At 33.6% G+C, this 24668-nt stretch overlaps 4 protein-coding genes across 8 annotated transcripts; 2 read left to right on the top strand and 2 right to left on the bottom strand.

The window, feature by feature from the left end:
* Positions 1-620: 620 nt before the first annotated feature.
* Positions 621-9364, top strand: LOC137837036 (uncharacterized). 3 transcript variants are annotated; one of them, XM_090301098.1, is made up of 9 exons: positions 2849-4306; positions 4387-4701; positions 4780-4879; positions 4956-5770; positions 5870-6284; positions 6373-6499; positions 6598-6885; positions 8585-9011; positions 9090-9364. In XM_090301098.1, the coding sequence occupies exons 1-4, from the start codon at positions 2991-2993 to the stop codon at positions 5742-5744; spliced, it is 2520 nt and encodes an 839-aa protein (XP_090157224.1). In that variant the 5' UTR covers positions 2849-2990; the 3' UTR covers positions 5745-5770; positions 5870-6284; positions 6373-6499; positions 6598-6885; positions 8585-9011; positions 9090-9364. The 3 variants fall into 3 exon arrangements, with proteins under 3 accessions (XP_068501960.2, XP_090157224.1, XP_090157225.1); XM_068645859.2 differs by lacking the exons at positions 4780-4879; positions 4956-5770; positions 5870-6284; ... (2 more) ...; positions 8585-9011; positions 9090-9364 and adding exons at positions 621-878; positions 1804-1888 and having other exon boundaries at positions 2022-4306; positions 4387-4705; XM_090301099.1 differs by lacking the exons at positions 2849-4306; positions 4387-4701; positions 4780-4879; ... (1 more) ...; positions 5870-6284; positions 6373-6499 and adding an exon at positions 6985-7089 and having other exon boundaries at positions 6507-6885.
* On the top strand, positions 2025-2933 carry LOC137836964 (uncharacterized). The gene has a single exon (XM_068645773.1). The coding sequence runs from the start codon at positions 2025-2027 to the stop codon at positions 2931-2933; it is 909 nt and encodes a 302-aa protein (XP_068501874.1).
* Positions 9365-12987: 3623 nt separating the features above from the next.
* On the bottom strand, positions 12988-21156 carry LOC137836685 (putative disease resistance RPP13-like protein 1). 3 transcript variants are annotated; one of them, XR_016520468.1, is made up of 3 exons: positions 18234-21156; positions 17787-18123; positions 12988-13237 (listed from the first exon to the last, which is right to left on the bottom strand). XR_016520468.1 is itself a non-coding variant. In XM_090301435.1 (2 exons), the coding sequence occupies exon 1, from the start codon at positions 21154-21156 to the stop codon at positions 17824-17826; it is 3333 nt and encodes a 1110-aa protein (XP_090157561.1). In that variant the 3' UTR covers positions 12988-13741; positions 17787-17823. The 3 variants fall into 3 exon arrangements, 2 of the variants coding, with proteins under 2 accessions (XP_090157561.1, XP_090157560.1); XM_090301435.1 differs by having other exon boundaries at positions 12988-13741; positions 17787-21156; XM_090301434.1 differs by having other exon boundaries at positions 17787-21156.
* Positions 12988-24666, bottom strand: LOC137837047 (calcium/calmodulin-regulated receptor-like kinase 2). The gene is made up of 7 exons (XM_068645901.2): positions 24538-24666; positions 23480-23606; positions 23267-23349; positions 23116-23187; positions 22587-22790; positions 20827-22511; positions 12988-13237 (listed from the first exon to the last, which is right to left on the bottom strand). The coding sequence occupies exons 1-6, from the start codon at positions 24613-24615 to the stop codon at positions 22377-22379; spliced, it is 699 nt and encodes a 232-aa protein (XP_068502002.1). The 5' UTR covers positions 24616-24666; the 3' UTR covers positions 12988-13237; positions 20827-22376.
* Positions 24667-24668: the final 2 nt, after the last annotated feature.

Below are 24668 nucleotides of genomic sequence, written 5' to 3'. Positions count from 1 at the left end.
ATTATAAATTTACAATTAATAGAAATTTACCAATAACTTTATGTGGATACAATTTGAAAATTACAATAGAACATTCACTACAAGAAAATGATTAAATGACAACTAATTTAGAAACCAAAAAAAAATAGTTTCTATAGTAACTAATTTAGATACCATTTTATAAACTAAAAGTTATTAGTTACTAAAATGGTATCTATTATTAATAAAAAATATAATAAAATTAGATACTACATTTTTGGTAGCTAATAATAAATAAAAAATAAAATAAAATTAGAGACCATTTTTTTAGTCTCTTTGTTAAGATGTAATTAGAAACCAATTTTTAAGTCACTTTTAATCTATTTTAGAAACTAATTTTTTTGTTTATAAAAATAAAAAATTAAAAACTAATTTTTTAGTTTCTAATCATCACATAATTAGATACTTAAATTTTTAGTCACTATTATTTAAATTTAGATATTTAAATTTAGTTACTAATTTTAGAGTAATTAAATTTTATAAAATTATTTTTTTTTTAATTTGAGCAAATTGGGTGCAGGAGGTAAAATTAATTATTTTTTTAAATTTTTTTAACTTGAGCAAATTGGTTGCAGGGTAAAATTAATCTAGGGTAAAATGAATCTATCTTTTTCTCTGTAGCTTTTTCTTCTCATCTTTCAATCTCCACAACACACTCTCCAACCGGCGACGCATCCACGACGGCGACGCTCTCCGACGGCGACTCACTCGCGACAGCAGCGCGCAACGGCAGTGTATCCCGCGACAGCAGCGTGCGACGGCAGCGCATCCCGCAACAACAGCGTGCGACAGCAACGCGCGACGGCAGCGCAACGCGCGACGGCAGCGATTCTGCGACAGCAACGCACGACGACAGCAGAGTAGTATACTTCTCCTTGTCTCATTTCGTGCTCTATTCTTACTCTGTTTTTTATTTTTTGTGCTTGCTCATCCTTATAGATTTTAGGTCATTGCAGTAGAGTATGATGTTTTCCCTTGTCTCAAATTTAACAATTATATTCCAATGTGGAGTTTCAACATTTGATTTTCCCATAGAATGGTCCTCCTTCACATTTTTATTACTATTTCAGAAATTCAAAACTTAGCAATTCTTTTTAATCTTCTCAGATTGCGTAAATACTTAATTTATAACTTCTCAACTATAAACTGATAACACAGTTGTTCCTTATAAGATAATAATGTTAGTTTTATATTAGTTGATAGTTTTTTTAATCTATGTACAGAATCCTTATAACATAATAGTGTTAGTTTTTGTTTTTTGAATAGAGTATTCTCTGCTGTGTGCTATAAAATGCAAATCAATTCATTAATTTATTCACAAAAGTCTCCATCACTCTTAAATTTATGCATCTTGAACACATTAATAAGATATCCATTTGTATGAAATTGGTCTTATAATCTTGCACACACTTTTTGATCTAGTTCCAGACCTATAGGATTGTTACATATAATATTGAATGACTGAGTATTAAAAGTCATAAGATTAGAACGTCTTATGACTTGGGATAACCTAATTTTTTATGAGTTTCCTTTCTACTTATTGGACTTAGGATTTTAATTGGATATCCTCTTTGTTATCAATCCTTTTGAAAAATGGGATTTGTTTAGCACTACCATCTGCATGAAGCTGAAAATTAAACAAGAACTGCCCAAGATAACTTAATTTCTTCTATGTGTTGAGATGGATTTGTTTAGAAGTCTTATATTTATTCATAGGCTTTATATATGAAACTGTTTTGTTGAATGTCTACGTAGCTAATATGTGTATTAATATGTGTGTGGTAGGTGAGTAAATAGGTTGAATTCTTTTAGTCCAAGACTAGTACCTGTGGGGCTGCAAGTTTCTCCTGTTCTTCCGGCAAAAAAAAAGGTTAGAAATTTTTTATTTTAGTCATTGTATGTTAATAGTTTAGGGAATATTTGATTGTTCTCAAATAAATTAAATAATGATAGATTATTAGACTTTCTTTTATAGTTGAATGATGCATTGTGTTATACGACAGATTATGGATATTCGTCAAAATCGAAGTTGGATGTATGATAGATTTATGTCTGATAGAAGGGGATATAAAGATGCATTTTTAAAAGGAGTAGATGAATTTGTGTCATATGCATGTGCAGAAACAAATTTGTCAAATGGAAAAATAAGATGTCCTTGTTCTAAGTGCAAAAATCTAAGGTTCTTCCATTTTGAAGAAGTTAAAGTTCATCTTTATAAGAAAGGATTCATTCCTGAATATTGGTATTGGACATGTCATGGAGAAAGTGACCCAAACATATGCATAGATACTAGTCTTGAGATTTTGAGTACACAAGAAGGATACCTCAATAGATTTGAGAGCATGGTTTATGATGTTGCTGGTCTAGAGTATGAAATATATCATGATCAAGAAATGGATGACTCTCCAAGTATGAATGAGACTCCAAACATAGAAGCCCAAAGGTTTTACGAACTATTAGATGCAGCCCAAAAACCATTATGGCCCGGATGTAATAATCACACCGAATTATCTTTTGCTGTTAGATTTTTGACAATTAAATCAGAGGGGAACATGTCTCAAAGATCTTGTGATCAAACATTAGCCCTTATGAAAGAGACACATCCTATTGGTAATCTTATTCCTAAAGATTTCTATAGGGCCAAAAAGTTAGTCTCAAAACTTGGTTTAACTGCAAAAAAAATTGATTGTTGTGTTGATGGTTGTATGTTATTTTACACTGATGAAGAAATGAAGTTAAGAGAATGTAGATTTTGTCACAAACCACGTTTTCAGATACGAGGTGTTGGTAGAGATAAATACAAAGAGGTTCCTGTTAAAAGAATGCATTATTTACCTCTCATTCCTAGGCTTAAGAGATTATATGCCTCCATGAGTTCTGCTCCACATATGAGGTGGCATCATGAAAATAGATGAGAACCTGGGGTGTTGTGTCATCCATCTGATGGTGAAGCTTGGAAACATTTTGATAAAATGTATCCTGAATTTGCATCTGAACCAAGAAATGTAAGGTTAGCTTTATGTTCTGATGGTTTTTCACCTTTTAATAATTCGACTCCACCTTATTCTTGTTGGCCGGTAATTATCACCCCTTACAATCTTCCTCCAGAATTATGCATGACTACTCCTTTTATGTTTTTGACATTAATTATCCCTGGGCCACATAGTCCAAAAGGTAAAATTGATGTGTATTTGCAACCATTGATTGATGAGTTAAAACAATTATGGAATGGAGTGTTGACATATGATATTTCAAGAAAGCAAAATTTTATGATGAAAGCTACATTAATGTGGACTATTAATGATTTTCCTGCATATGGAATGTTGTCGGGTTGGAGTACATCAGGGAGATTAGCATGTCCATACTGTATGAACCAATCAAAAGCTTTTAGATTGAAAAGAGGTGGGAAAATTTCTTGGTTTGATTCTCATCGTCAATTTTTGCCTATGGACCATTCATTCAGAAGAAATAAGGATGCATTTTATAAAAATCGAATTGAAAAGTCTCAACCTCCAAAATTTTTTACTGGGAATGAATTGTGGGAACAAGTTTGTTTTCTCCCAAAAACAACTGAAGTTAGTCCTTGTATTTGTGATGAACATGGTGGGTCTCATAATTGGACAAAACAAAGCATCTTTTGGGAGTTGCCTTATTGGAAAACCAATTTGATAAGACATAATCTTGATGTAATGCATGTAGAGAAAAATGTGTTTGATAATGTCTTCAACACAGTGATGGATATAAAAAATAAGACCAAAGATAATGTTAAGGCGAGAATGGACTTGAAGGAGTATTGTAAGCGAAGAGAACTAGAACTACAAGTTCAATCTAGTGGAAAAGTCTTAAAGCCTAAAGCAAAGTTTGTTTTGTCCAATGAACAAAAAAATATTGTTTACAAATGGATTAGTGAGTTGAAAATGCCAGATGGGTATGCCTCAAATTTGCGTAGATGTGTAAACCTAAATCAGAGGAAGTTGTTTGGAATGAAAAGTCATGATTGTCATGTGTTAATGGAGATGTTATTACCTATTGCTTTTCGTGCACTTCCCCATCAGGTGTGGAATCCTATAGCTGAATTAAGTAAGTTTTTTAAGGATTTGTGCTCAACAATTTTGAGAGTGGATGATTTGTTATTAATGGAAAAAAACATCATCATTACGACATGTAAGTTGGAACAAATATTTCCTCTTGGATTTTTCAATTCCATGGAGCATCTACCTATTCATCTACCTTATGAAGCTAGAGTGGGAGGTCCTGTTCAATACCGCTGGATGTATCCATTTGAGAGGTAATTGTTTACTTCATTTAATGTACACAATTGTATATGTTACTTATAAGTTTAGTAGTTAACAATATGCTTTTGTATAGGTACTTGAATAGGTTGAAACGAATGGTTAAAAACAAATCCCATGTAGAGGGTTCTATTTGTGAGGCATACTTAAGCTTGGAGACTTCTCATTTTTGTTCATATTATTTTGAGTCACATGTCCAATCAATGAGAACTAAAGTTGGTCGAAATGATTTTGGAGGTCAAAATGACACGAGGCAAACAACTTTATCAGTTTTCAATCATGTTGGTCGTCCAGGAGGAACTTGTAAGAGTCATTATTTGAATGAGAAAGAATTAGCTACTGTGCATTTGCATGTCCTGCTTAATTGTGAGGAAGTTCAACCATATATTGAGTAAGTATTTTAATTTTATATCTCATTTATTTATTTTTTTAATAGTTTTAATGTATATAAGAATGTATACAATTACAGACACTTTGTGCAATATTTGGAAGCATCTATTCCAAATATAAGTAGAATTGATATTGATGGGAGAATTGCATCCGAATTTCCATTTTGGTTTCGAACATATGTAAGTATTATACACTTTTCTTTTGAATAGTTTTATTAATTATGAAAAATAATGATTTTGGGATTGTTATTTATAGGTTCATGATAGAAATAACTTAGTACAAAATCAACATTTGCATCACTTGGCATGGGGTCCCCAAAAAAAGGTTCATACTTGGCCCATATACTTTGTCAATGGTTTCAAGTTTCACACGAAAGAATGGAGTATTGGTAAGAAAACAATCAATTGTGGAGTTTGTGTGAAGGATGATAATGAAAAATACTATTATGGTATTATCAAAGAGATTATGCAAGTAGAATACTCAAGAGAACCAACCAAACAATTGGTGGTATTTAACTGTGAGTGGTTTGATAATACCATTAATCATGGTATAAAAGTTCAACCTCAATATGACATTGTGGAGGTTCATTGTCAAAGAAGATATTCAAATTTTGATCCTTTCATATTTGCAACAAATGCAATTCAAGTATATTATGTACCTTATCCAGAAAAAATAAAAGAAAAGGTCAATTGGTGGGTGGTTATTAAAACCAAACCAAGATGTACAGTGGATGATCGATATACATTAGAGGTTGCTTATCAAGAGTCAACAACTAACGTTAATATCACAACAAATGAGGAGTTACTTGGTCATTTGATGGATGAAGACGAGTATGAGGAAATAGATGAACTAGACATGAGAGTTGTTGAGAATTCGAAAGAAAGTAAGCAAATGGAAGAGGAAGAAGAGGAAGAAGAGGAAGAAGAGGAAGAAGAAGGTTTTTTTGAAAGTGAATTTGAGTATGATTCTGAAGATGATGAAAACTTAAATCAATATAGACTTGATGATTACTTTAATGGTAATAGTGATGATAGTGATGAGTAAATCACTTTCTTTATGATACTGTAAAGGTGAGGCTTCATTTGTATTTGTGTTCTATTTTCTATAATTTTTTCTATTATGTTTTATTGATTTCAACAATTTTCTAATTTGTTTTATAATTATTGCAGATGTTAAACAAAAATCATGGTAAAGAAGTTACTTTTTGTGAACATTCGACCAAACAACGTTCAAGACGTCCTTCTCAAATTACTTGTGCTTCTCGACCAATTGCTTTCCATCCATTGATTCATCATTCAGAACATCTCAGTTTGCAGCTCAACCTTTGGCATTAGGAGCTTTTAGTTCAAATTCAAAACCAAATGTTAATCAATCATTCAAAACACCTAAGTTTGCAGCTCAACCTTTGGCACCAGGAGCTTCTAATTCAAATTCAAAACCAAATGTTGATCAATCATTCGGAACATCTCAGTTTGCAGCTAATTCAACATCAAATGAAATTAATTCAACACCAGATGAAACTAATTCTACATCAGAGTCACATGGCAATTATGTCAAGTCAGTTTTAAACCTTGATGGGCAAGGGTATGTATATCAATGTAATCATTACTCTTATAACAACCAAATTAATAATAAACTGTGGAATTATGATAATTTACATGTCATTTTGCAGATTCTTACCTTCACGCCCTGCAGCTAATGGGATTGGAAATATCTTCAAAAGTCATTATACCGATCCATGACCATCTTGGAAGAAGATACCAATTAGAACAAGAGACTTGTGGTTTGGAGAGTTTTTGGTTGATTTCATATAATTAACTTTGTTTAATTATCTAGTTTAATTTTATTATCTATGTTAGTCTTACATATAATTAACTTTGTTTCTTTATTAATGCAGAAGAAGTTTTCGATTTGTCCACCGGATCATTGGTGGGCAAGAAAGAATTTTGAAATGCGAGGTGCTGTAATCATGAAAAATAATCTAAATAAGGCTCGACAGAGAAAGATTAAGCCAAACTGGATTGGAGATAGTACATGGGATATATTATGTCAGCAATGGGCATCTGAAGAATTCCAAAAGAAAAGCACGATCGGGAAAATAAATAAAGTCTCTGGATGTGGAGGTTTTGGAGGATCTCGTCACACATGTGGCTCTATTAGCACATCTCAGCATAAATATAATATGGTAATTTGTTTTCTAACTATTTTCTTTTTATAACATCTCAATATATATATATATATATATATATATAATATGGGAAGTGTGTGAATTTTATTTTTTTAGACAAAGATGAATGGAATTCCTCCCACTATATTAGAATTGTTTTGTCGCACGCACCAACGACGTAAAGACAACTCTTGGGTGGATAAAAAATCAGAACAAGTAAATGTAATGAACTATTACCTTTTATTTTAGTTGTTTTGTTATATTTTTTGTTTTTTCATTTTCAATGTTAAAGTTATTGTTAGTTTATTGCTGTTGTGTGTTTAAATATTTTGAAATTTTGGATGAAAAGTAGTGTGGTTGAAGTGAAACAGCTTGCGATAAAGCTCAATTTCATGATTTTCAAAAGCTGGGATAGGTTTGTAGAAAAAGTTGTTAATGTGCTTTCCCTGAAAACTGTTTGAGCTAGAGGCATACACTGCTATAGTGATTAGTCTCTCTCAACCTCTAGGTTCCTAGTCTATCCGACCTGTCCTTCATCATCAAGTTCATCTAGATTTTGCCTCTTAGGTGCATCTTACAAGACAAGGGTATGTATGTATGTTCCTTGTCACTTTTTTATTATTATATTTCAAGGGTAGGTGCATCCATAACTATTATTACAAAACACAACTCAATTATGCAAGACCACAGTGTAAGAACCGAGGGAAATCCTAGACATGGATGGGGCAACCTAGACATGGTAAAAAGCAACCAGAGAAAGGGTTACTCTAAGTGAAACCCTAAGCCTGCAAAGGAGTCAGACTCTGACTGGATATCTAGAATGGCCATAGTGAGCACGGGCTTTTGAATTAATATCTCACAGAGCAAATATGGAAGCATATTGTGATACTTAGGCCTTGAGGCCCTCCTGACCAATAGATTAGCTTTGAGATGGGTTTTCCTCCTGGGTTTGAGTCGTACTAAAAACATTGGAACAAATCAAAGGGAGCATGTCCCAATTAAATAAAGACTAAATCAAATTTAAATGCAACTTTCACGTTTAATTTAAAAATATAAACTGCTATTGGTGGTGATGAAAAGCCAGAGGAACCAATAGCTCCAGTTATGGCAGCATTGGCTGCCTGCTGAATATACACCATGTTGTTATTTTGATTACACCTGCTGAATATAAATCATTTGTTTACAGTTTTACACTTTAGAGCATATATAAGTGACCTCCAATTACAATAAAGAAGCTTTGCATGTAAGTACACAATGAATTTAAAGAAAATTAATAAAAGATAACAAGATAAATGTCTTGCACCACTGTATCAGAATGAAACCTGACAAGGTTTTAAATTTCTAATCAATAAAAACAATACCTTAAATCAATGCTAATGAACCGAGGGGAATCAAATCAGTGTGTTAGGTTGTTATTAGACATTGGAAAAACCGAGGAACCAGTATGACACCAAACCAACACTGGCAATTGCTTCTTTGGTGCCAAAGAGAAAGAGGGGAATTGCTGGCACACACATAGATCCTTACCAAATAAACCTCAGAGTACACTGTTATGATATGTCACTGTTATTGTTTACCTGTACATTAATGAAAAGTTTCCAACTAATTTCTTTTTAATTACTTCAAATAGACCGAGAAGCAATCATTCATGAAATAATATCTGTTTGTTTTCTTGATCAATATTCTATTGGTATAAATATTCTATTGATGTTAACAGGCAGAATTTACACGTAAATTTGAAGACTTAACACAAAATGCATCTGCACAAGGAATTCCCCCTCCAAATGAGTTAGATGTTTGGTGTGATGTAGCTGGAACCAAGAATGGGAGGATATATGGTCTTGGAATTGAATCTACTGTTATTGGAGGTAGGCCTTACTACCTTGGCTCATCTTCTTCCTCAAATGGGTGGATACAAAGTCAAGAGCTTGATGAACTTAAAAGAGATATGGAAGTAGTTAAGAAAGAAAGAGATGAGCTTCGAATCAAAATTTTAAATATTGAGCAACTTTTTGAGAAAAACAATGCAATGATTCGACAATGGATGGATAGTATTAATCGTCAATCAATGCCACCAAGTTTTGAGGAAACTCAAGATGAGGATGAAACACAACCACCTAGTCAACCACTCAGTCCTTATCAAGGTAATTTTGTTACACTATTCTATATATATTTTTAAATTTCAATCTTGCTAATAAATTTTATTTTATATTTTTTGACAGGTAGATGATTATTGTTATAGCTAGCATCAAAAGCTCACATGGTACACCACTGAGCATTAGCTCTTCATGGAATAAAGTTCACAAAAAAATGATAGATTAAGCATTTTACTTTTCAAGCGCCTTGTTTGAATCATTTGTAATGATTAGCAGCAGCTCTTAGCTTCTACATTGCATAAAATTACTTCTAACAATAGAAATAGTTGTTATAAGTTGTTAATGACAGCATAGTTGGTGCTGCAGAATTATAATATGTGTCATTCTCATGTGCTTTGAAGTCCTTTTGTTCTGTTTTTTATGCAGTTTTATTCCAGCTATGCCAATCTTTTTTTGCCTCACTGTCAGGAACTAAAACCATAGTTGGTAGAGGGTAGATAAAGTAAGAGTGGGTATGCTAGTAGGTGCAACTGTGTAATTTTTTACCTTAGCTGCAGGTTCCTTCTGTTGATAAGCTCAAGAGGGGTGGTTCTGCAGAACCTTATATAGACAAGTAAGATAAATGATATAGTGAACAATATTGAGAGGGCCACTATTACAACCATCTTGCTTGGACAAACTGGTTGATGGAAATCTTGCATGGTGTCTGTCTCACTGTATTGTGCTTGAACATTAGAATGAAATAAAGAACCATCATGATGAACACTGGTAAATGGTTCTTGAAAGGCATGTTCCTGAAAATTGAGATCATGCCACCAGTGATGATGCTCCAATGCATATTTGGCAAATCATTTTTAGAGCTATAGCTATATCTGTATTTGATAAATGCAGACAATGAGAAAGTTTTCAATCTTGGCTTTTAATTAGTTTTACACTCCCCAACAAGGAAGGTTAATCTGTTTGTTGGTTTATGCAATGAACGCATCAACAATTAAATAAAAAAAAATAATAATAATAAAATAAAAAAAAATAAAATAAAATAATAATAACATAAATAAATAATAATAAAATAATTAAAATAATAAAATAATATTTTATAATAAATTATATTATTTAGAGACCAATATAGTGACCATTTTTTGGTATTTATATTCTATATATTTTGGTCACTAAATTAGTTTAAATAAAATTGGTTGTTAATTTGGTTTTTATATAATTGGTCACTAAATTAGTTTCTATATATTTGGTCACTAAATTAGTTTCTACATATTTGGTTACTAAATTAGTTTCTACACATTTAGTCACTAAATTAGTTTCTATATATTTGGTTACTAAATTGGTTTTTATTTAATGTCACTAAATTGGTTTCTAAATTAGAATCTAAATTGGTATCTAAATTAGCGACCATGATTTTAGCCACTTAAGACTATTAGTTTCTAAATTAGTTTCTAATAAGTTAATGACTAATTTTATCATTTTAGAAACCAAAAAATTAGTTTCTAAAAGCACTTTTTCTTGTAGTGATTGATACGTTTGTCATATAAAAATATTATCTACTCCAAAATCTCATCACAAACTTAGACTTTAATGATAGGTCAGAATTAATTTGGTCTAATATTTTTCCTTATCTTATTTGGCATAGTTTTTATAAGAACCTGGAATGTCTACCTATGCATAGTTTTGCTTGATTCTTCCACATGAGTTTATGTTGTTTTGTTATCGTGTTGGAATGAATTAAGGAAAGAGGAAACACAAAACATCTGATAACAGAGAAAAGGATACTCTAAGATGCACCCAACCGTGTTGATTTTCAATTGGATTTAGTCCCTTCATTTTGATCTTAAGGGTTTAGGGTTTATATGCAGTGTATGTATGTGGTTTTTTTTTTCATTTGTAATGGAAAGGTTGGTTAGTTGATATCAATGGAAACAGATTTTTTCCTGAATTTTTTCAGTTTACTAGAACTTCTCAAGGAGGAGGCCATCATAATGACATTCTAGCACTCCTGATTATAGAAAAAAATTTATGTTGTTTCAAAGTGGCATGCAGGAACTCATGTTCTATCAAGAATGGTTCATATAGTGAATTTTCCCTTCAGTCCATGATTTATAAATGGCAACATTGGAACATTGATTTGAACATATAAGTTGTTTCATTAGATTAGCTGTAAAATTCCTTGGTGCCATAGTAGCAATGGACCAAAGTGATTCTTTGAAATCACCCCATATACAAGTAATTATGTTCATACAGTTTCTGTTAGGCTAATGGTTGACATCCTGCTAAGTTCAACCTATTCTATAGTCTCTACCTTCCTAACCCTAACCCTAACCCTAATCTCTCTCCAAATCTTTCTTTTTCAAACTCAAAATCTAGCTAATTAGCTTTAACACCAATGGACAAATTTTTTTTTACCAAATATTAAACAAGAACCAAAAGACTTAGAACACAATCACCAACTTTTTAGGTCAAACTCAGATTTAATTGGACAAACTTCAATACAAAGAGTGATAGCCCAACAATAAAAAAGAATAAATTAGCTCAAAGACAGCTTTGATAAGTAATTTTGGTAAAAAAAATATTGAAAATTTAAAATTATTTGGTTGAAAACTAACTTTTTCCATAAAAAAATATATAAGAAAAAAGTATATAAATATTTTCATAAATTAAAATTAACTTATATACACAAATAAAAAATGATCAATTTTTAAAAAACTTAAATATGATAATTTGGACTAATTATTTTTTGTAAATTATAAATTAATTAATTTCCTTTTTTTCTTTCATTCTTTTCTCATATGATTTCAAACGATTTTTAACAAATAAATACCACATCTTAATATTTACGAAATAAAAACATTACCAAAATGTAATCTATGGTTTTTTTTTACGAAAAAAAATAAAAATGACCTTTTATATTTTTTCTTCAATATGAAAGTAATGTTTTTTCTCGAACAAGGTGTGAAGAATCTAATAATCAATTATAGTGGGAAAATAATACACTCGTTTAATTTATGTGATAAAAGGTTTAATTTTTTTTACCAAGAAATTTGTAATTTTTTAAAATTGGTAATATCTATACATAATTCCAACAGTTTGATGAACATTAATTAATAGTTTTATGAATTTGAAATATTTTATATTATTATTTAATGACAAATAATAATATGTAATGATTTTTAGTAATCATTTTTCAAAAATTATATTTACGTTATTCTTTTACTAAGTGATAATAAACTTTTTATATTGATAATGTGTAAAATTCAAAACCTCAACATTAAACATTCAAATTCTCACATTATTATTTAATTTTTTTACATTTTAAAAAATAATATTATATGTATCACATGAATAATTATATAATAGGATAATATGATACATTTAATAAACCTTATTAAGATAATCTCTTGTATTATCTTAAATCAACCTATAAAAATGACTCTTAAGGTTATCTTTAATGTAGTATCTTATTATTTTTTATATCTCATTATTTTTCACATTTTCTTACTTCAATGCAAAAGTTATATAATTTTTCTTTTTTTTGATAAATTTCACATTAATAAATTTAATTTTGATAAAAATAAGGTAATTTAATTTGAGTAATCAATTAAATAAACTTTAGATGTGTTTTCAAAAACATTAAAATTGAAAATTGACATTTAATTTTTTTCATACTCTTAAAAGATCGAAAAGTATTCATAGTTATTTATTTCACATTTGAGAATCAAGTAAAAAATAAACTTGTTAATTCTGCAAATTTTGTGCTCTTACAAGGTTTTGAAACAAGTTTTTTCTCCTTATGCATGGTTTTTGTAGTCATTTGACTTTTTAAGCTTTTAGTGAGATTACTTTGTATACTAATTTGACTTTTCTTTTCTTTTAAATTTGAAACCAATTTAATAAAAAAGAAAAGAAAAGGAAGGTTAAAATTCCTTACTATTAAAAAGCAAGATTAAAAATCCAATTACAATCTCCAGATTGTAGAGGAGAGGTAATAAAGTAGTAAAATATAATTGAAACAGTAACATACAAATAAGAAAAGTGGGTTCTATTTTATTCCTTCAAAGACAAGTTTAGAATCAAATAGACCCACCAAGAGGTTCAACAAAAGAGTTTGGTTCAGAAATCCACTTTCCAATCTACAATGTTCTAAGAATTAATGTTTAAAGTATTTGAATTTCAAAACTCCATTCTTTCAATTTGTCTCTCAGATGTTGGAGTTTGCTCGGGAATTGTATAATATCATGGTACACTGCTAGAAACCAACTTTGGAAGAGCTGTGGAAGAAATAAGGTAGAAACAAAAGCATTAGCACATTGTTCCATTTAAATCATTAACTTAAAATTCAAGAAAGAATGTGTGTACCCATCATAAATACACTAGCATACAAATTTTATAGAGCTGCATGCAATGGGGTTGGAGTAGCTACAGCTTGAATTGAGTATGGTGAGTGAGTGATGTAGTTGATGAATGATAAAGCACATGTCTCTGCCATTAATGTATATTCTAATTCCTACTTTCAGAACCTCTACCATCACATGGAAAATGTTCGACACATTTGGTTGGAAGAATTGAAATAATTTTGCACGAAAATAAGAGTAAAATAAAAGTAATTGATTGATGAAAAACGTAGTTGAGCCATCCTCCTTTAATAAATATCATGAGTTTAAGAAGTATAACATGTGCTGCTCTTTTTTGGAAAATGGCAATTATAGGTTTACCGTTTGCAACTAAAAAAATTGTAATCCAAAAGGTACAAAGATACTGTGGAGAATTCGAACCTGTTGGGAAAAACGGGTAATTTTCCCACTAAAACAAAACCCTAACAGAGCTACCCGACAAATAATATTGAATAAATAAAGCGGAATAATAAAAGAGATAAAGAGGAAAAAACACACCCGAAAATTGTTAACGGAGTTCGGCCTGTTTAGCCTAATCTCCGAGCACAGCAAAAACAGCTCCCTTTTATTACTATGAGAGAAGATATTACAAATTGAGATATTTAACAGTGAAGGGGGAGAGTTTAATTTATAACCCTCAAACCTCCTTCCCAAACAATGAACCCACCGATGTGGGACTTGGGATTAAGCCAAAATCAACAAATCTCCACCTTGGCTTAATTTCAAGTCTCACCTAAAACAAATCTTCTCAAAACATAACAAAAACAAACTTTACAGTGCTTCAAATTTGCGCCTCCGGACGCCAACTTCAAATGTGCAAGATATTAACCAAGTCTAAACAGTGTTCAAACTTGGTCCTTGTAACCACCTTGGTGAGCATATCTGCAGGATTCTCCGTAGTGTGAATCTTCTGGAGAACAATCTCCTCTTCTTCGAGAATCTCACGCACAAAGTGATAGCGAACATCAATGTGCTTCGTCCGTGCATGAAAGACTTGATTCTTTGCTAAATGAATAGCACTCTGACTGTCAGAATATAACTCAAGTTGTTTCTGACCAACTCCCAAGTCTTTAAGCAACCCATGAAGCCAAATTGCTTCCTTCACAGCCTCTGTAATCGCCATATACTCTGCCTCTGTCGTAGACAAAGCCACCGTAGACTGCAAGGTAGACTTCCAACTAACTGGCGCTTTTGCTAAAGTGAACAAATAACCAGTAGTAGACCGTCGCTTATCCAAATCACCTGCATAATCAGAATCACAATATCCAACTATGCATTGACCAAGTGATTCATCTTGCTCAAATGTCAATCCAACATCTAAGGTATTTTGGAGGTACCGTAGAATCCATCTCACAGCTTGCCAATGACCCTTGCCCGGATCATGCATGTACCTACTAACAACACTCACAGCCTGTGAAATATCTGGTCTTGTACACACCATTGCATACATCAAGCTTCCAACTGCATTTGCATATGGGACTTTCGCCATGTATTCTCGTTCTTCATTAGTCGTCGGAGATAAACGGCTACTCAATTTCAAATGAGGAGCAAGTGGGGTACTTACAGGTTTTGTATCTTCGTGTATACCAAAACGTTGTAGTACCTTCTGCAAATACTGCTTCTGTGACAGCCAAAGTTTTCCCCTCTCTCTGTCCCTGTTTATCTCCATGCCGAGAATCTTCTTGGCTTCCCCCAAATCCTTCATCTCGAACTCTTTACTCAACTGAGCCTTTAACCTGTCAATCTCAACTTGGCTCTTTGCTGCAATCAGCATATCATCAACATATAAGAGTAAGTAAATGTAGGAACCATCTTCAAGTCTGCGCAAATACACACAGTGATCATATTTGCTTCTCTTGTACTTCTGATCCTTCATGAACTTATCAAATCGTTTGTACCACTGTCTCGGAGATTGTTTCAGTCCGTACAACGATTTGCTAAGTTTACAAACCCAATCTTCTTTACCATCAACCTTGTATCCTTCTGGTTGAGTCATATAGATTTCCTCCTCCAAATCACCGTGTAGGAACGCGGTCTTTACATCAAGTTGAGCAAGCTCCAAATTCAACTGTGCTACCAAGGCCAACAAAATTCGAATGGAGGAATGTTTTACAACTGGAGAAAATACCTCATTATAATCAATTCCCTCCCTCTGAGCAAAGCCTTTAGCAACCAACCTTGCCTTGTAGCGAACATCTTCTTTATTAGGAAATCCTTCTTTCTTTGCAAATACCCATTTGCACCCAATTGCCTTTTTACCTTTTGGTAATTGTGCCAGCTTCCACGTCTTGTTCTTATTCAAAGATTGCATCTCCTCTTTCATCGCACCTGCCCAATTACCACTCTCTGAACTCAAAATGGCTTCTGGGTAAGTGGATGGAATGTCATCAACAACTGGAAGTGCATAGGCAACCATATCCATGAAACGAGCAGGCTTCTGAATATCTCGTCTCTGTCTTCTAACTGCAATTGGCACTGATTGCTGTTGAGATTCTTGGGTAGGAACCTCTTCCTCATCTGACTCTTCTTCTGCCATAGGAGAGTCACTTGTGGTATTTCGTGTTGGGATCACCACTGTCGGCTCAAACTCCACTTGCTTCCGGGCACACTCCACCTGTTGCGGAGTACTATCAGCTCCTTCTGGATTTACCTTCTTTAACATGGCAGATTCATCAAAGGTAACATCCCTGCTGATAATCGTCTTCTTTGCCTCTAGACACCACAAACGGTATCCCTTCACTCCAGGACTAAAGCCCATGAAAAGAGCTTTCTTTGCCCATGGATCCAACTTTGATTCAATCACATGATAATATGCAATAGAACCAAAAACATGCAAAGAATCATAATCAGTTGCAGGTTTTCCAGACCATACCTCTAACGGGGTTTTGCCATCTATAGCAGATGATGGCAAACGATTGACAAGATGTTGAACGTATGTCACAGCCTCAGCCCAAAACTCTCTGCCTAACTCAGCATTAGACAACATACAACGAACTTTCTCCACAAGTGTCTTGTTCATACGCTCCGAAACCCCATTCTGTTGTGGTGTTTTTCTAACAGTGAAGTGCCGAACTATGCCACAATCTTGGCATACCTTCAGGAACGGATCACTCTTGTATTCTCCTCCATTATCTGTTCGGAGAACCTTAATCTTCCTTCCTGTCTGGTTTTCAACTTGAGCTTTCCACTTAAGGAAAATTCCAAGCACATCATTTTTGTTCTTCATAGTAAACACCCAAACTCTTCTGGAAAAATCATCAACAAAAGTGACAAAATAATGCCTACCTCCGATTGACGGAGTCTTGGCTGGTCCCCACACATCTGAATGCACATAATCCAGAATACCCTTGGTATTGTGAATTGCAGTGCCAAACTTCACTCTTCGTTGTTTTCCCAGAACACAATGCTCACAAAATTCAAGTTTGCAAGCCTTCGTACCTTTCAACAATCCTTGCTTGGTAAGAATTTGCAAGGATTTCTCTCCAGCATGTCCCAACCTCATATGCCACAACTTCGTTGCCTCAGCATCCTTCTTAGAGCTAGAAGTTGCTGCCGCTACTGTCCCCACCACTGTACTACCTTGATAGTAATACAAATTGTTCTTTATCACGCCTTTCAACATCACCAGTGCTCCCGAAGTTGCTTTAAGAATTCCATCTCGCATCGTCACAACTAGGCCTTTAGATTCTAAAGCCCCCAATGAGATGAGATTCTTCTTCAACTTTGGCACGTACCGTACATCCCGCAAAATTCTGGTGGATCCATCGTGATTCCGCAACTTGATTGAACCTATCCCGACTGTCTTACATGGATTATCATTACCCATGTAAACAACCCCGCCATCGAGTTCTTGAAAATCAAAGAACCATTCCCGAATGGGACACATATGATAGGTACAACCTGAATCCAATATCCACTCATCTGGATGCAATGATGCTGAAAGCGAGACAATCAACACATCACTTTTGCTTTCTGCAACATTTGCATCTTGCAGAGCCTTCCCTTCTTGATCCGAATTTGCCATTACAGACTCACAATATAATATTCAATATTACAAATAATTTCAAACAACCCAAGGCGAACCTTCGGCTCTTGATACCACTTGTTGGGAAAAACGGGTAATTTTCCCACTAAAACAAAACCCTAACAGAGCTACCCGACAAATAATATTGAATAAATAAAGCGGAATAATAAAAGAGATAAAGAGGAAAAAACACACCCGAAAATTGTTAACGGAGTTCGGCCTGTTTAGCCTAATCTCCGAGCACAGCAAAAACAGCTCCCTTTTATTACTATGAGAGAAGATATTACAAATTGGGATATTTAACAGTGAAGGGGGAGAGTTTAATTTATAACCCTCAAACCTCCTTCCCAAACAATGAACCCACCGATGTGGGACTTGGGATTAAGCCAAAATCAACAGAACCTGTTGAAGTGACAGACAAATTCAAATAGGTGCACGCCTAATATGATCGAATATCCAGTTTTTGGATGTGAGCAATCTTTCCCCAGTCTTCGCCATCTGGATTCCGACAACGCTCCTTCAGCAATGGACAACCACAGATTGTAAGAGAATAGATGGATTTGGGGAGACCCTCCGCTGGTAAGCATTCAAGCCTGGGACAACCATGAAGTGTGAGAGAGGAGAGGTGGCAGAGACCCTTGTAGTGCATCTTTTTAAGATTTGAACAATTATGGATATATAGAGAGATGAGAGAGCGTGGCAGCAAAACTTCATCGGGAAAACACTCCACGTCGTCCAACTGTTCAATAAACAAGGTTTGAAGAGATGTGTTGGGATCCAAGTTGTCTCTCAAGGAGGCTATAAGTTTTAAACTTGAAAGAAACATATGTTTTATATTTAATGGCAAACCTCCATCTGGGAACAACTCAACTTCTGGACAATTAAGTATATAAAGCTCAGTAAGAGACGGAAACAGGATTTGCATGGGTTTGGGAAACAGGAATGATTTAAATTGAGGGCAATCACGAATATGTAGATTCATGAGATGATTATGAGCGTACTCCTGTGAAATTATTTCTATGTGGTGGCACAATGTCAGATGAAGTTCATGGAGCTTTGGAAAGAAATGTAGTCGAAAGATGCCATCAGTATGCGATGTGTCCATACTGTTTCCGCTAATTCTGAGCTCATCACTAACAACTTCTTTCGTACCTTTCAGTTTCGGACAATCATTCACAAAAAGCAGTTGAAGACGTGGAAAAGAAGTAGTTTTACACTCCCATTCTTCCCATTCCTTCATATTCCTGAATTCCAACCACTCCAAGGATGCAAACGAAGAGTTACTCCCATAAAATTCATCACCAACGCTCACTATTCCATCTAACCCTATAATTAGGAGGGTCTTCAGTGATGACAAAAGTCCAAGGGGAGGCAAACATAGGCAATATTTACACTTCTCCAACTGTAAAAACACCAGATTTGAATTATCGAATTCCCAACTTGGGAATTCTGTACCACTGTAGTTCCTAATAAACAAATTCTCCAAGTGATTGGAAGGTTGTAGATTCTGAAGTACTTCCTTTTCTTTCTTTGGATCATCAGGCATGTGGTCCGACTTCCATTCTAATTCTAGCTTCACAAGGCGTTTATCTTTCAAATTTGCTTTTAATGCATCCAAAGGATTCCCAATATTCTGCACGTCATTGATTGATAGCCTTCCATGAAGATTGAGTCCTCCCAATTCGCCCAGTTGCTTAGTACTTAGCTCACTATTTTTATCCACGAAAAACATACTTAGTACTTGAAGATTCTTCAATTCTCCAAAATGCATTGGCATCTTTCTCACTTTTGTACCTTCAAATTCCAGGCAACGCAATTTGGTAAGCTTATGCAAATTTGAGGGAAACTCCTCCAACAATGAACAAGAGCTCAACTTCAGTATTAGTAAGTTATAGAGCAAACATATCGAGTCAGATAGCTTTTGTATAAATGTAAACGAAAGATCTAACGATTGGAGATGTTTAAGATCACCTACAGAATCTGGGACCTCTCTAAGGTCTGAACAACCATAGAAAGATAACACGCGTATAAACTTAATCTTGGAAAACAAATCATGTATCAAAATCTTGAAATGCCATCCCCCAAATGTTGAGATAGAAAGAAATGAACGAAGTCTTTTAGCATCAGTTAAACTCTCAAAACCATCAAAACTTTCGACGTCACGAAATTCAAATGAAAAATGACGGGTTGTTTTCGACATACATTTTTCATTATAAAATTTCAACCTGAAACAGAAATCCGCACATACATATTTTGCCAAATCATTCAGAAGGTCATGCATGACGAAACGCCCTACGAAGCTTGATTGGTTAAAAAAACACCTTGACAGTAGATCATTGAAGTACTCTTCACCAACTTGTTCTGGATGTCTAATCTGTTGTGGACTCAGTAGAAAATTTTGGGCCATCCACAAAAAAATTAACTCCTCCTTCCCAAACTTATAATCTTTGGGGAATAAGGCACAATAAGCAAAGCACCTTTTAAGATGAGAAGGAAGATGGCGATAGCTCAAAAATAACGCAGGAATAATTTCACTGTGTTCTTTTGGTAACTCCCATATCTCACTTTCCAATATGTTCTTCCAATCTGAAATGGATGACTTTGTGCTCAAAAGACATCCAATTGTTTTGAGAGCTAGAGGTAATCCCTTGCACTTCTCAACTATTCTTCTACCAACCTTCATTAACTCATCATTCAATTCAAGATCACCATCTTTTAATGCATGATTTTCAAAAACTTTCCAGCATTCATCCTCTCCTAATTGCTTTAGAAGATGCACTTCAGACCTCATGCTAGAAGCAACTTTCTCACTTCGAGTTGTGACAAGAATTCTACTTCCTGGAGCCCCGTAGCTAAGAGGAGTTCGCACAGCTTCCCATTCTGCTGGTCTTTCGTTCCAAACATCATCCAAAACAAGAAGAAATCTCTTTCCTAACAATTTTTCTTTCAGTTTTTTGTGAACCATTTCTAGGTTCCCACTGTCATCTTTTTGATTTGTGATTGCCTCAAGAATTGTTCTTGTCACGGTCAAAACATGAAAATGATCAGAAACACAAACCCATGCTTTGATATCAAATTTTGCATCTTCGATCTTAGGATCACTGTACACATGCTGGGCCAGGGTGGTCTTACCCAACCCACCCATGCCCACAATGGAAAGTATTGATGGCTGGTTAGGATTGTCAGTTTCAGATGTGAGCCAATTAATTATTATATCTTTATCAGCATCTCTCCCATAAATAACACTTTCAACCACCAAAGAAGATGATGGCAATTTCTGTGACATTCTACTGCCTGATCTATCATTATCATCAGAATAAGTACCCTTTTTCAAACCAAGAGCATCCTTTTGGTTTGCAAGATATTCTAGTTTCTCGAGGACTTCTTTCATCTCTGATTCAATTTTCTTGTTAAATGAAGTAGAGTTGAAGAAATTTGATACCTTGGAAGTAAAGGTTTGAGGTTGGGATTGAGCTTCGACTTGGCATCTGGTGAGTTCGTAGTCAATTTCACCCAACAGATCCTCTGCATCAAAGACAGCCTCTTTGGCATCAAAAAGCCATGCTTTGACGTGTGGATCTGTGAACTGCTTTAGTTCAGCATCATCAGCGAGAGCATTGATGGAGTGCAGCATGGTTTTCAAATTGCTGAGGAGCTTCTCATCAAGTTTTCTTCCACGAAAGAAGTCTACAATTTGAGGAGAAGCGAGCCTATCGAATGCAACCTGAAGAAAGGCGGAAAGAAGAGCACCACCAACAACTTCTGCTGCCATGGTAGGAAGGAGTTGGAAATGAAGTGAAATGGATTGAGTGCAGGAATGAATGGTAGAATGATGAAAAGAGAAGTTAGAAAGGATGACAGGGGAACATCTTTTTCTTTAAAGGAATGAATGGATATTGATTGAACTGAAGAATGATGGCTTGACTTTAATTGCTACTCAAGCAATATGCATTCAAGGGTTGTGATGAATTAAAGTATGAAATCCTGATATGGGAAGAGGGTTGTGGGCCCCAGTGAAGGAATAATTGTTGACTGTTTCTGATAAGAAAAGTGTTGCCAACTGTAATCCATGAATGGATGTCTGATAATAAGATGAAACAAATGAAATCTGAGAGTATTTCGAAACCAAAATTTTAATTGCTTGGATAATCTCTGACTTCAAATAATATCTTTTATGCAACAATTATATTATATTCATGCAAATTTAAAAGATATATGATATGGAGGAGTTTAATTTATTTATTCATATACTCTATATAGAGTAAAATATAACAAAATATCAAATATTAACAATATCTCAATCTGAATGTCTTAAATATAAATAATAAAGGAATATATTTTTATCTTTATGCAAGAGATATTTGTGAAGGAGAATTAGGGTAAGAAATGCTCGTAAGAGGAATGATGATAAAGATGCCAAGGAACCCTTGTCACTCTTGTTGAAACCTGCGACTGTGAAAATTTGTGTTCTGAGATACATGCCTTACCATGATGAAAGGCTTGTTTTTTAAGTTCTTCAATATAAAATTTTAGCACGTTAAAAATTAGCACCTGAATTGGACATTTTTTATTTATTTTAACTCCATCTTGAGTTCAATTACTATAATTTTTAATTTCTTATATTTTACTAATTTATTAAATGTTTACATATGTATTAATATAAAAAAAAAATCTTCAATACCTGTAAGATGACATTGTTTTCATATTGTTTCATTTTCTAAAGTTTTTTTTTTACTCATTAATAAATCTTAAACTATTCTATCATCTACGTTTCTTTTCATAATCTATCACTGTATTGTTACCAACTATTCTAAAAAAAAAGTTTAGTTGTAATGTTAACTTCAGACTCTTTTCTCTGGAAAGTTTGCTTTTTTTTTCCAACTAGTGAATTGGACATTTTATTATTTCTTTTTTTTAGCATGAACATAAACTGTCTATAACAGTTCTCTGTCTATAACATAAACATGTTCATCAATATGACATTGATGAACATTAGGACCATATGTTAGGTGATTTGTGCAAGCATTTGTGTCCAATCTTTGCAAGCTGCCTCACTTCTTCAAGATTGCATTTTCCCACTATTTTCTTGTCAAGAATCTCATCTATACCATCATGATCCATTGCAGCCTTGCAAGATAAACAACAAGATGAGACAGAAATTGTGAAGTATTCCAACATCTTCTTCAAAGAAAAGTAACTTACAAGGTTAACATACTCCATCAAATTTTGATGAGGGTGGATGGCAGTGATGAGCTCAAAAACTATGATACCAAAACTGTATATGTCACTCTTCGTTGTTAACTTGCTTGTGGAAATGTATTCAGGATCCATGTAGCCATATGTACCTTTGAGACCAGAATTCCGGCCATCAAAGATCTCTTCTTTTGAGAGTCCAAAATCAGCAACCTGCACAGTTCAATTTTGATAACAATTTATTCATATCTGGATAGAATATTATCAATGCCATGAATGCCAAATTTAACTGTTTATTATATATTCCAATATACAAACACAAGCTTTAGAAATGCCACCTAAGCTTCTTGATTTTCAATCATTTAGCCACCATGCAAGAGCTTCTCTCTGATTTTGTAGTCATGCACAAAGTTCTTTTGACCAACAATAACAACATAACCAATGAAGGATAGCACTGTTTGATTCAATATCTAATGCAAAATTAGGAAAATGAATGGGGATCTGACTTTTAAAAAGAGCATATACAAAAAAATATTACCTTAGCTCTCTTTGAGTGATCTAGCAATATGTTGGCAGACTTTAAATCGCGATGTATGACAGGTGGGATTGCCTGTTCCATGCATATTCATATTCATCAACACATTTTCTCATACATTTAAGAAAAAAAATACATCAATGAAAATACATACTCCTTCATGAAGGTATTCTATTCCATGTGAAATATCAAGAACAATTTGCAGCCTTTCATCCCAACTCAATACTTTTTCTTCACCTACAAACATTTGCAGACTATTCTCAATTGAGACAACTTAGTTTGTCACGTGACATGTAAAAACATGCAAAAGAAGATACTAGACAAAAAAACAATAAAAATAGATGAACAACAAAGACCTTCCTCTTACCATATAAAAGATTTGCTAAACTTCCATGACTCATATACTGATAAACCAGTATGCGTTGCCCTTTATCTACACAATATCCAACCAAATTCACAAGATTCCGGTGATGCAGTCTTCCTAGCAGAAATACCTGAAGCAAAAAGTTAAATATAAAAAGTTCAACAAACCAACTGATGGCTGATGTTATAATATATTAGCTTATCCTGAATTACTCAAATTAGAACCAATATCATCAATTACATAAATGATATAACCTTGCGGAAGTGGTCTTCCCTATCCATTTTAAACTGTGATATATTCAGTCTTGAAAATTAAACAACCACTGCAGGCTTTTATTTCCAATGATGATAACCATACTACAAAAACCAAAATAATAATTCTAAATTTTAAGGTCATTCATATGGTAATGTTCCAAAACAATTTGATAAAACGGGTACACTTGGGGTTTCAATTGTGAGCTAAGTTTTCTAGTTTTTTTATAAAAAAAAAATTATAGAACAATTTTCAAATTTTGGAGAGTAAAAGTGGGAGAATATGAAACAATGCAAGGAAGAATGCAAGTAACAGAAAACTTAAAGTAGAAAACCAAAACAACTTAGAAGAGATGTTCAGATCTTCTTTTAGATATGAAAGATGTCTTAGTTTTGAAAACAGTTTTCAAAAATTAATCTTATCAAGCAAGTTTTTCTGTTTTCTTTCTTTTTGTTTTTAAGAACAGAAAAAAATTTGCGAATGAGAATCGCTACATATTTTACATATATATACTGATTTTCTGAAAATGAACAATAAACTCTTTAATATGAGGAGTAATTGAAGCAAAAGCAAGGATAATCATCACCAGCTAGATTATTAATCACTTCAATTGAAGTCAAATAAATAAGTATCAAATCATCTATGAACTTTGCAACGGTTTAATACCTTTAAACTTATGTTTTTATGAGTCTCTGAATGAAAGGAAAGAAATGTAAATGGCTGAGGAGGAAATGTATAAGATAATTATGACACCTTTTTCCAGTACTATACAAAATTCTGAATCCCACAAACCAAGTAACAGAATATACCTCTGTTTGGAATTCTTTCTCCCCTTGTTTGGAATTAGGTGCAAGCACCTTCACTGCTACAACCTCCCCAGTAGGCATTGTTGCTTTATAAACTGTCCCAAATGATCCTTGTCCCAAGGTTATCGTGAAGT

This window comes from Phaseolus vulgaris, chromosome 4 (assembly GCF_051622355.1).
Source record: "Phaseolus vulgaris cultivar YP4 chromosome 4, ASM5162235v1, whole genome shotgun sequence".
Taxonomy (NCBI): domain Eukaryota; kingdom Viridiplantae; phylum Streptophyta; class Magnoliopsida; order Fabales; family Fabaceae; genus Phaseolus; species Phaseolus vulgaris.
Note: the sequence above shows the minus strand (reverse complement) of the source record. Positions and strands in the feature narration are given on the sequence as shown.

What these genes read in the sequence shown, in the direction of transcription:
- LOC137836964 (XM_068645773.1), top strand. Translation starts at nt 2,025, where the DNA reads ATGGATATTCGTCAAAATCGAAGTTGGATGTATGATAGATTTATGTCT.
- LOC137837036 (XM_090301098.1), top strand. Translation starts at nt 2,991, where the DNA reads ATGTATCCTGAATTTGCATCTGAACCAAGAAATGTAAGGTTAGCTTTA. An exon ending in GAAGTTCAACCATATATTGA is followed by an intron (nt 4,702 to 4,779) that starts GTAAGTATTTTA and finishes ATACAATTACAG; the next exon opens with ACACTTTGTGCAATATTTGG. An exon ending in CATTTTGGTTTCGAACATAT is followed by an intron (nt 4,880 to 4,955) that starts GTAAGTATTATA and finishes TGTTATTTATAG; the next exon opens with GTTCATGATAGAAATAACTT.
- LOC137836685 (XM_090301435.1), bottom strand. Translation starts at nt 21,156, where the DNA reads ATGGCAGCAGAAGTTGTTGGTGGTGCTCTTCTTTCCGCCTTTCTTCAG.
- LOC137837047 (XM_068645901.2), bottom strand. Translation starts at nt 24,615, where the DNA reads ATGCCTACTGGGGAGGTTGTAGCAGTGAAGGTGCTTGCACCTAATTCC. An exon ending in TAGAATACCTTCATGAAGGA is followed by an intron (nt 23,188 to 23,266) that starts GTATGTATTTTC and finishes TGCATGGAACAG; the next exon opens with GCAATCCCACCTGTCATACA. An exon ending in TGATGGAGTATGTTAACCTT is followed by an intron (nt 22,512 to 22,586) that starts GTAAGTTACTTT and finishes TTATCTTGCAAG; the next exon opens with GCTGCAATGGATCATGATGG.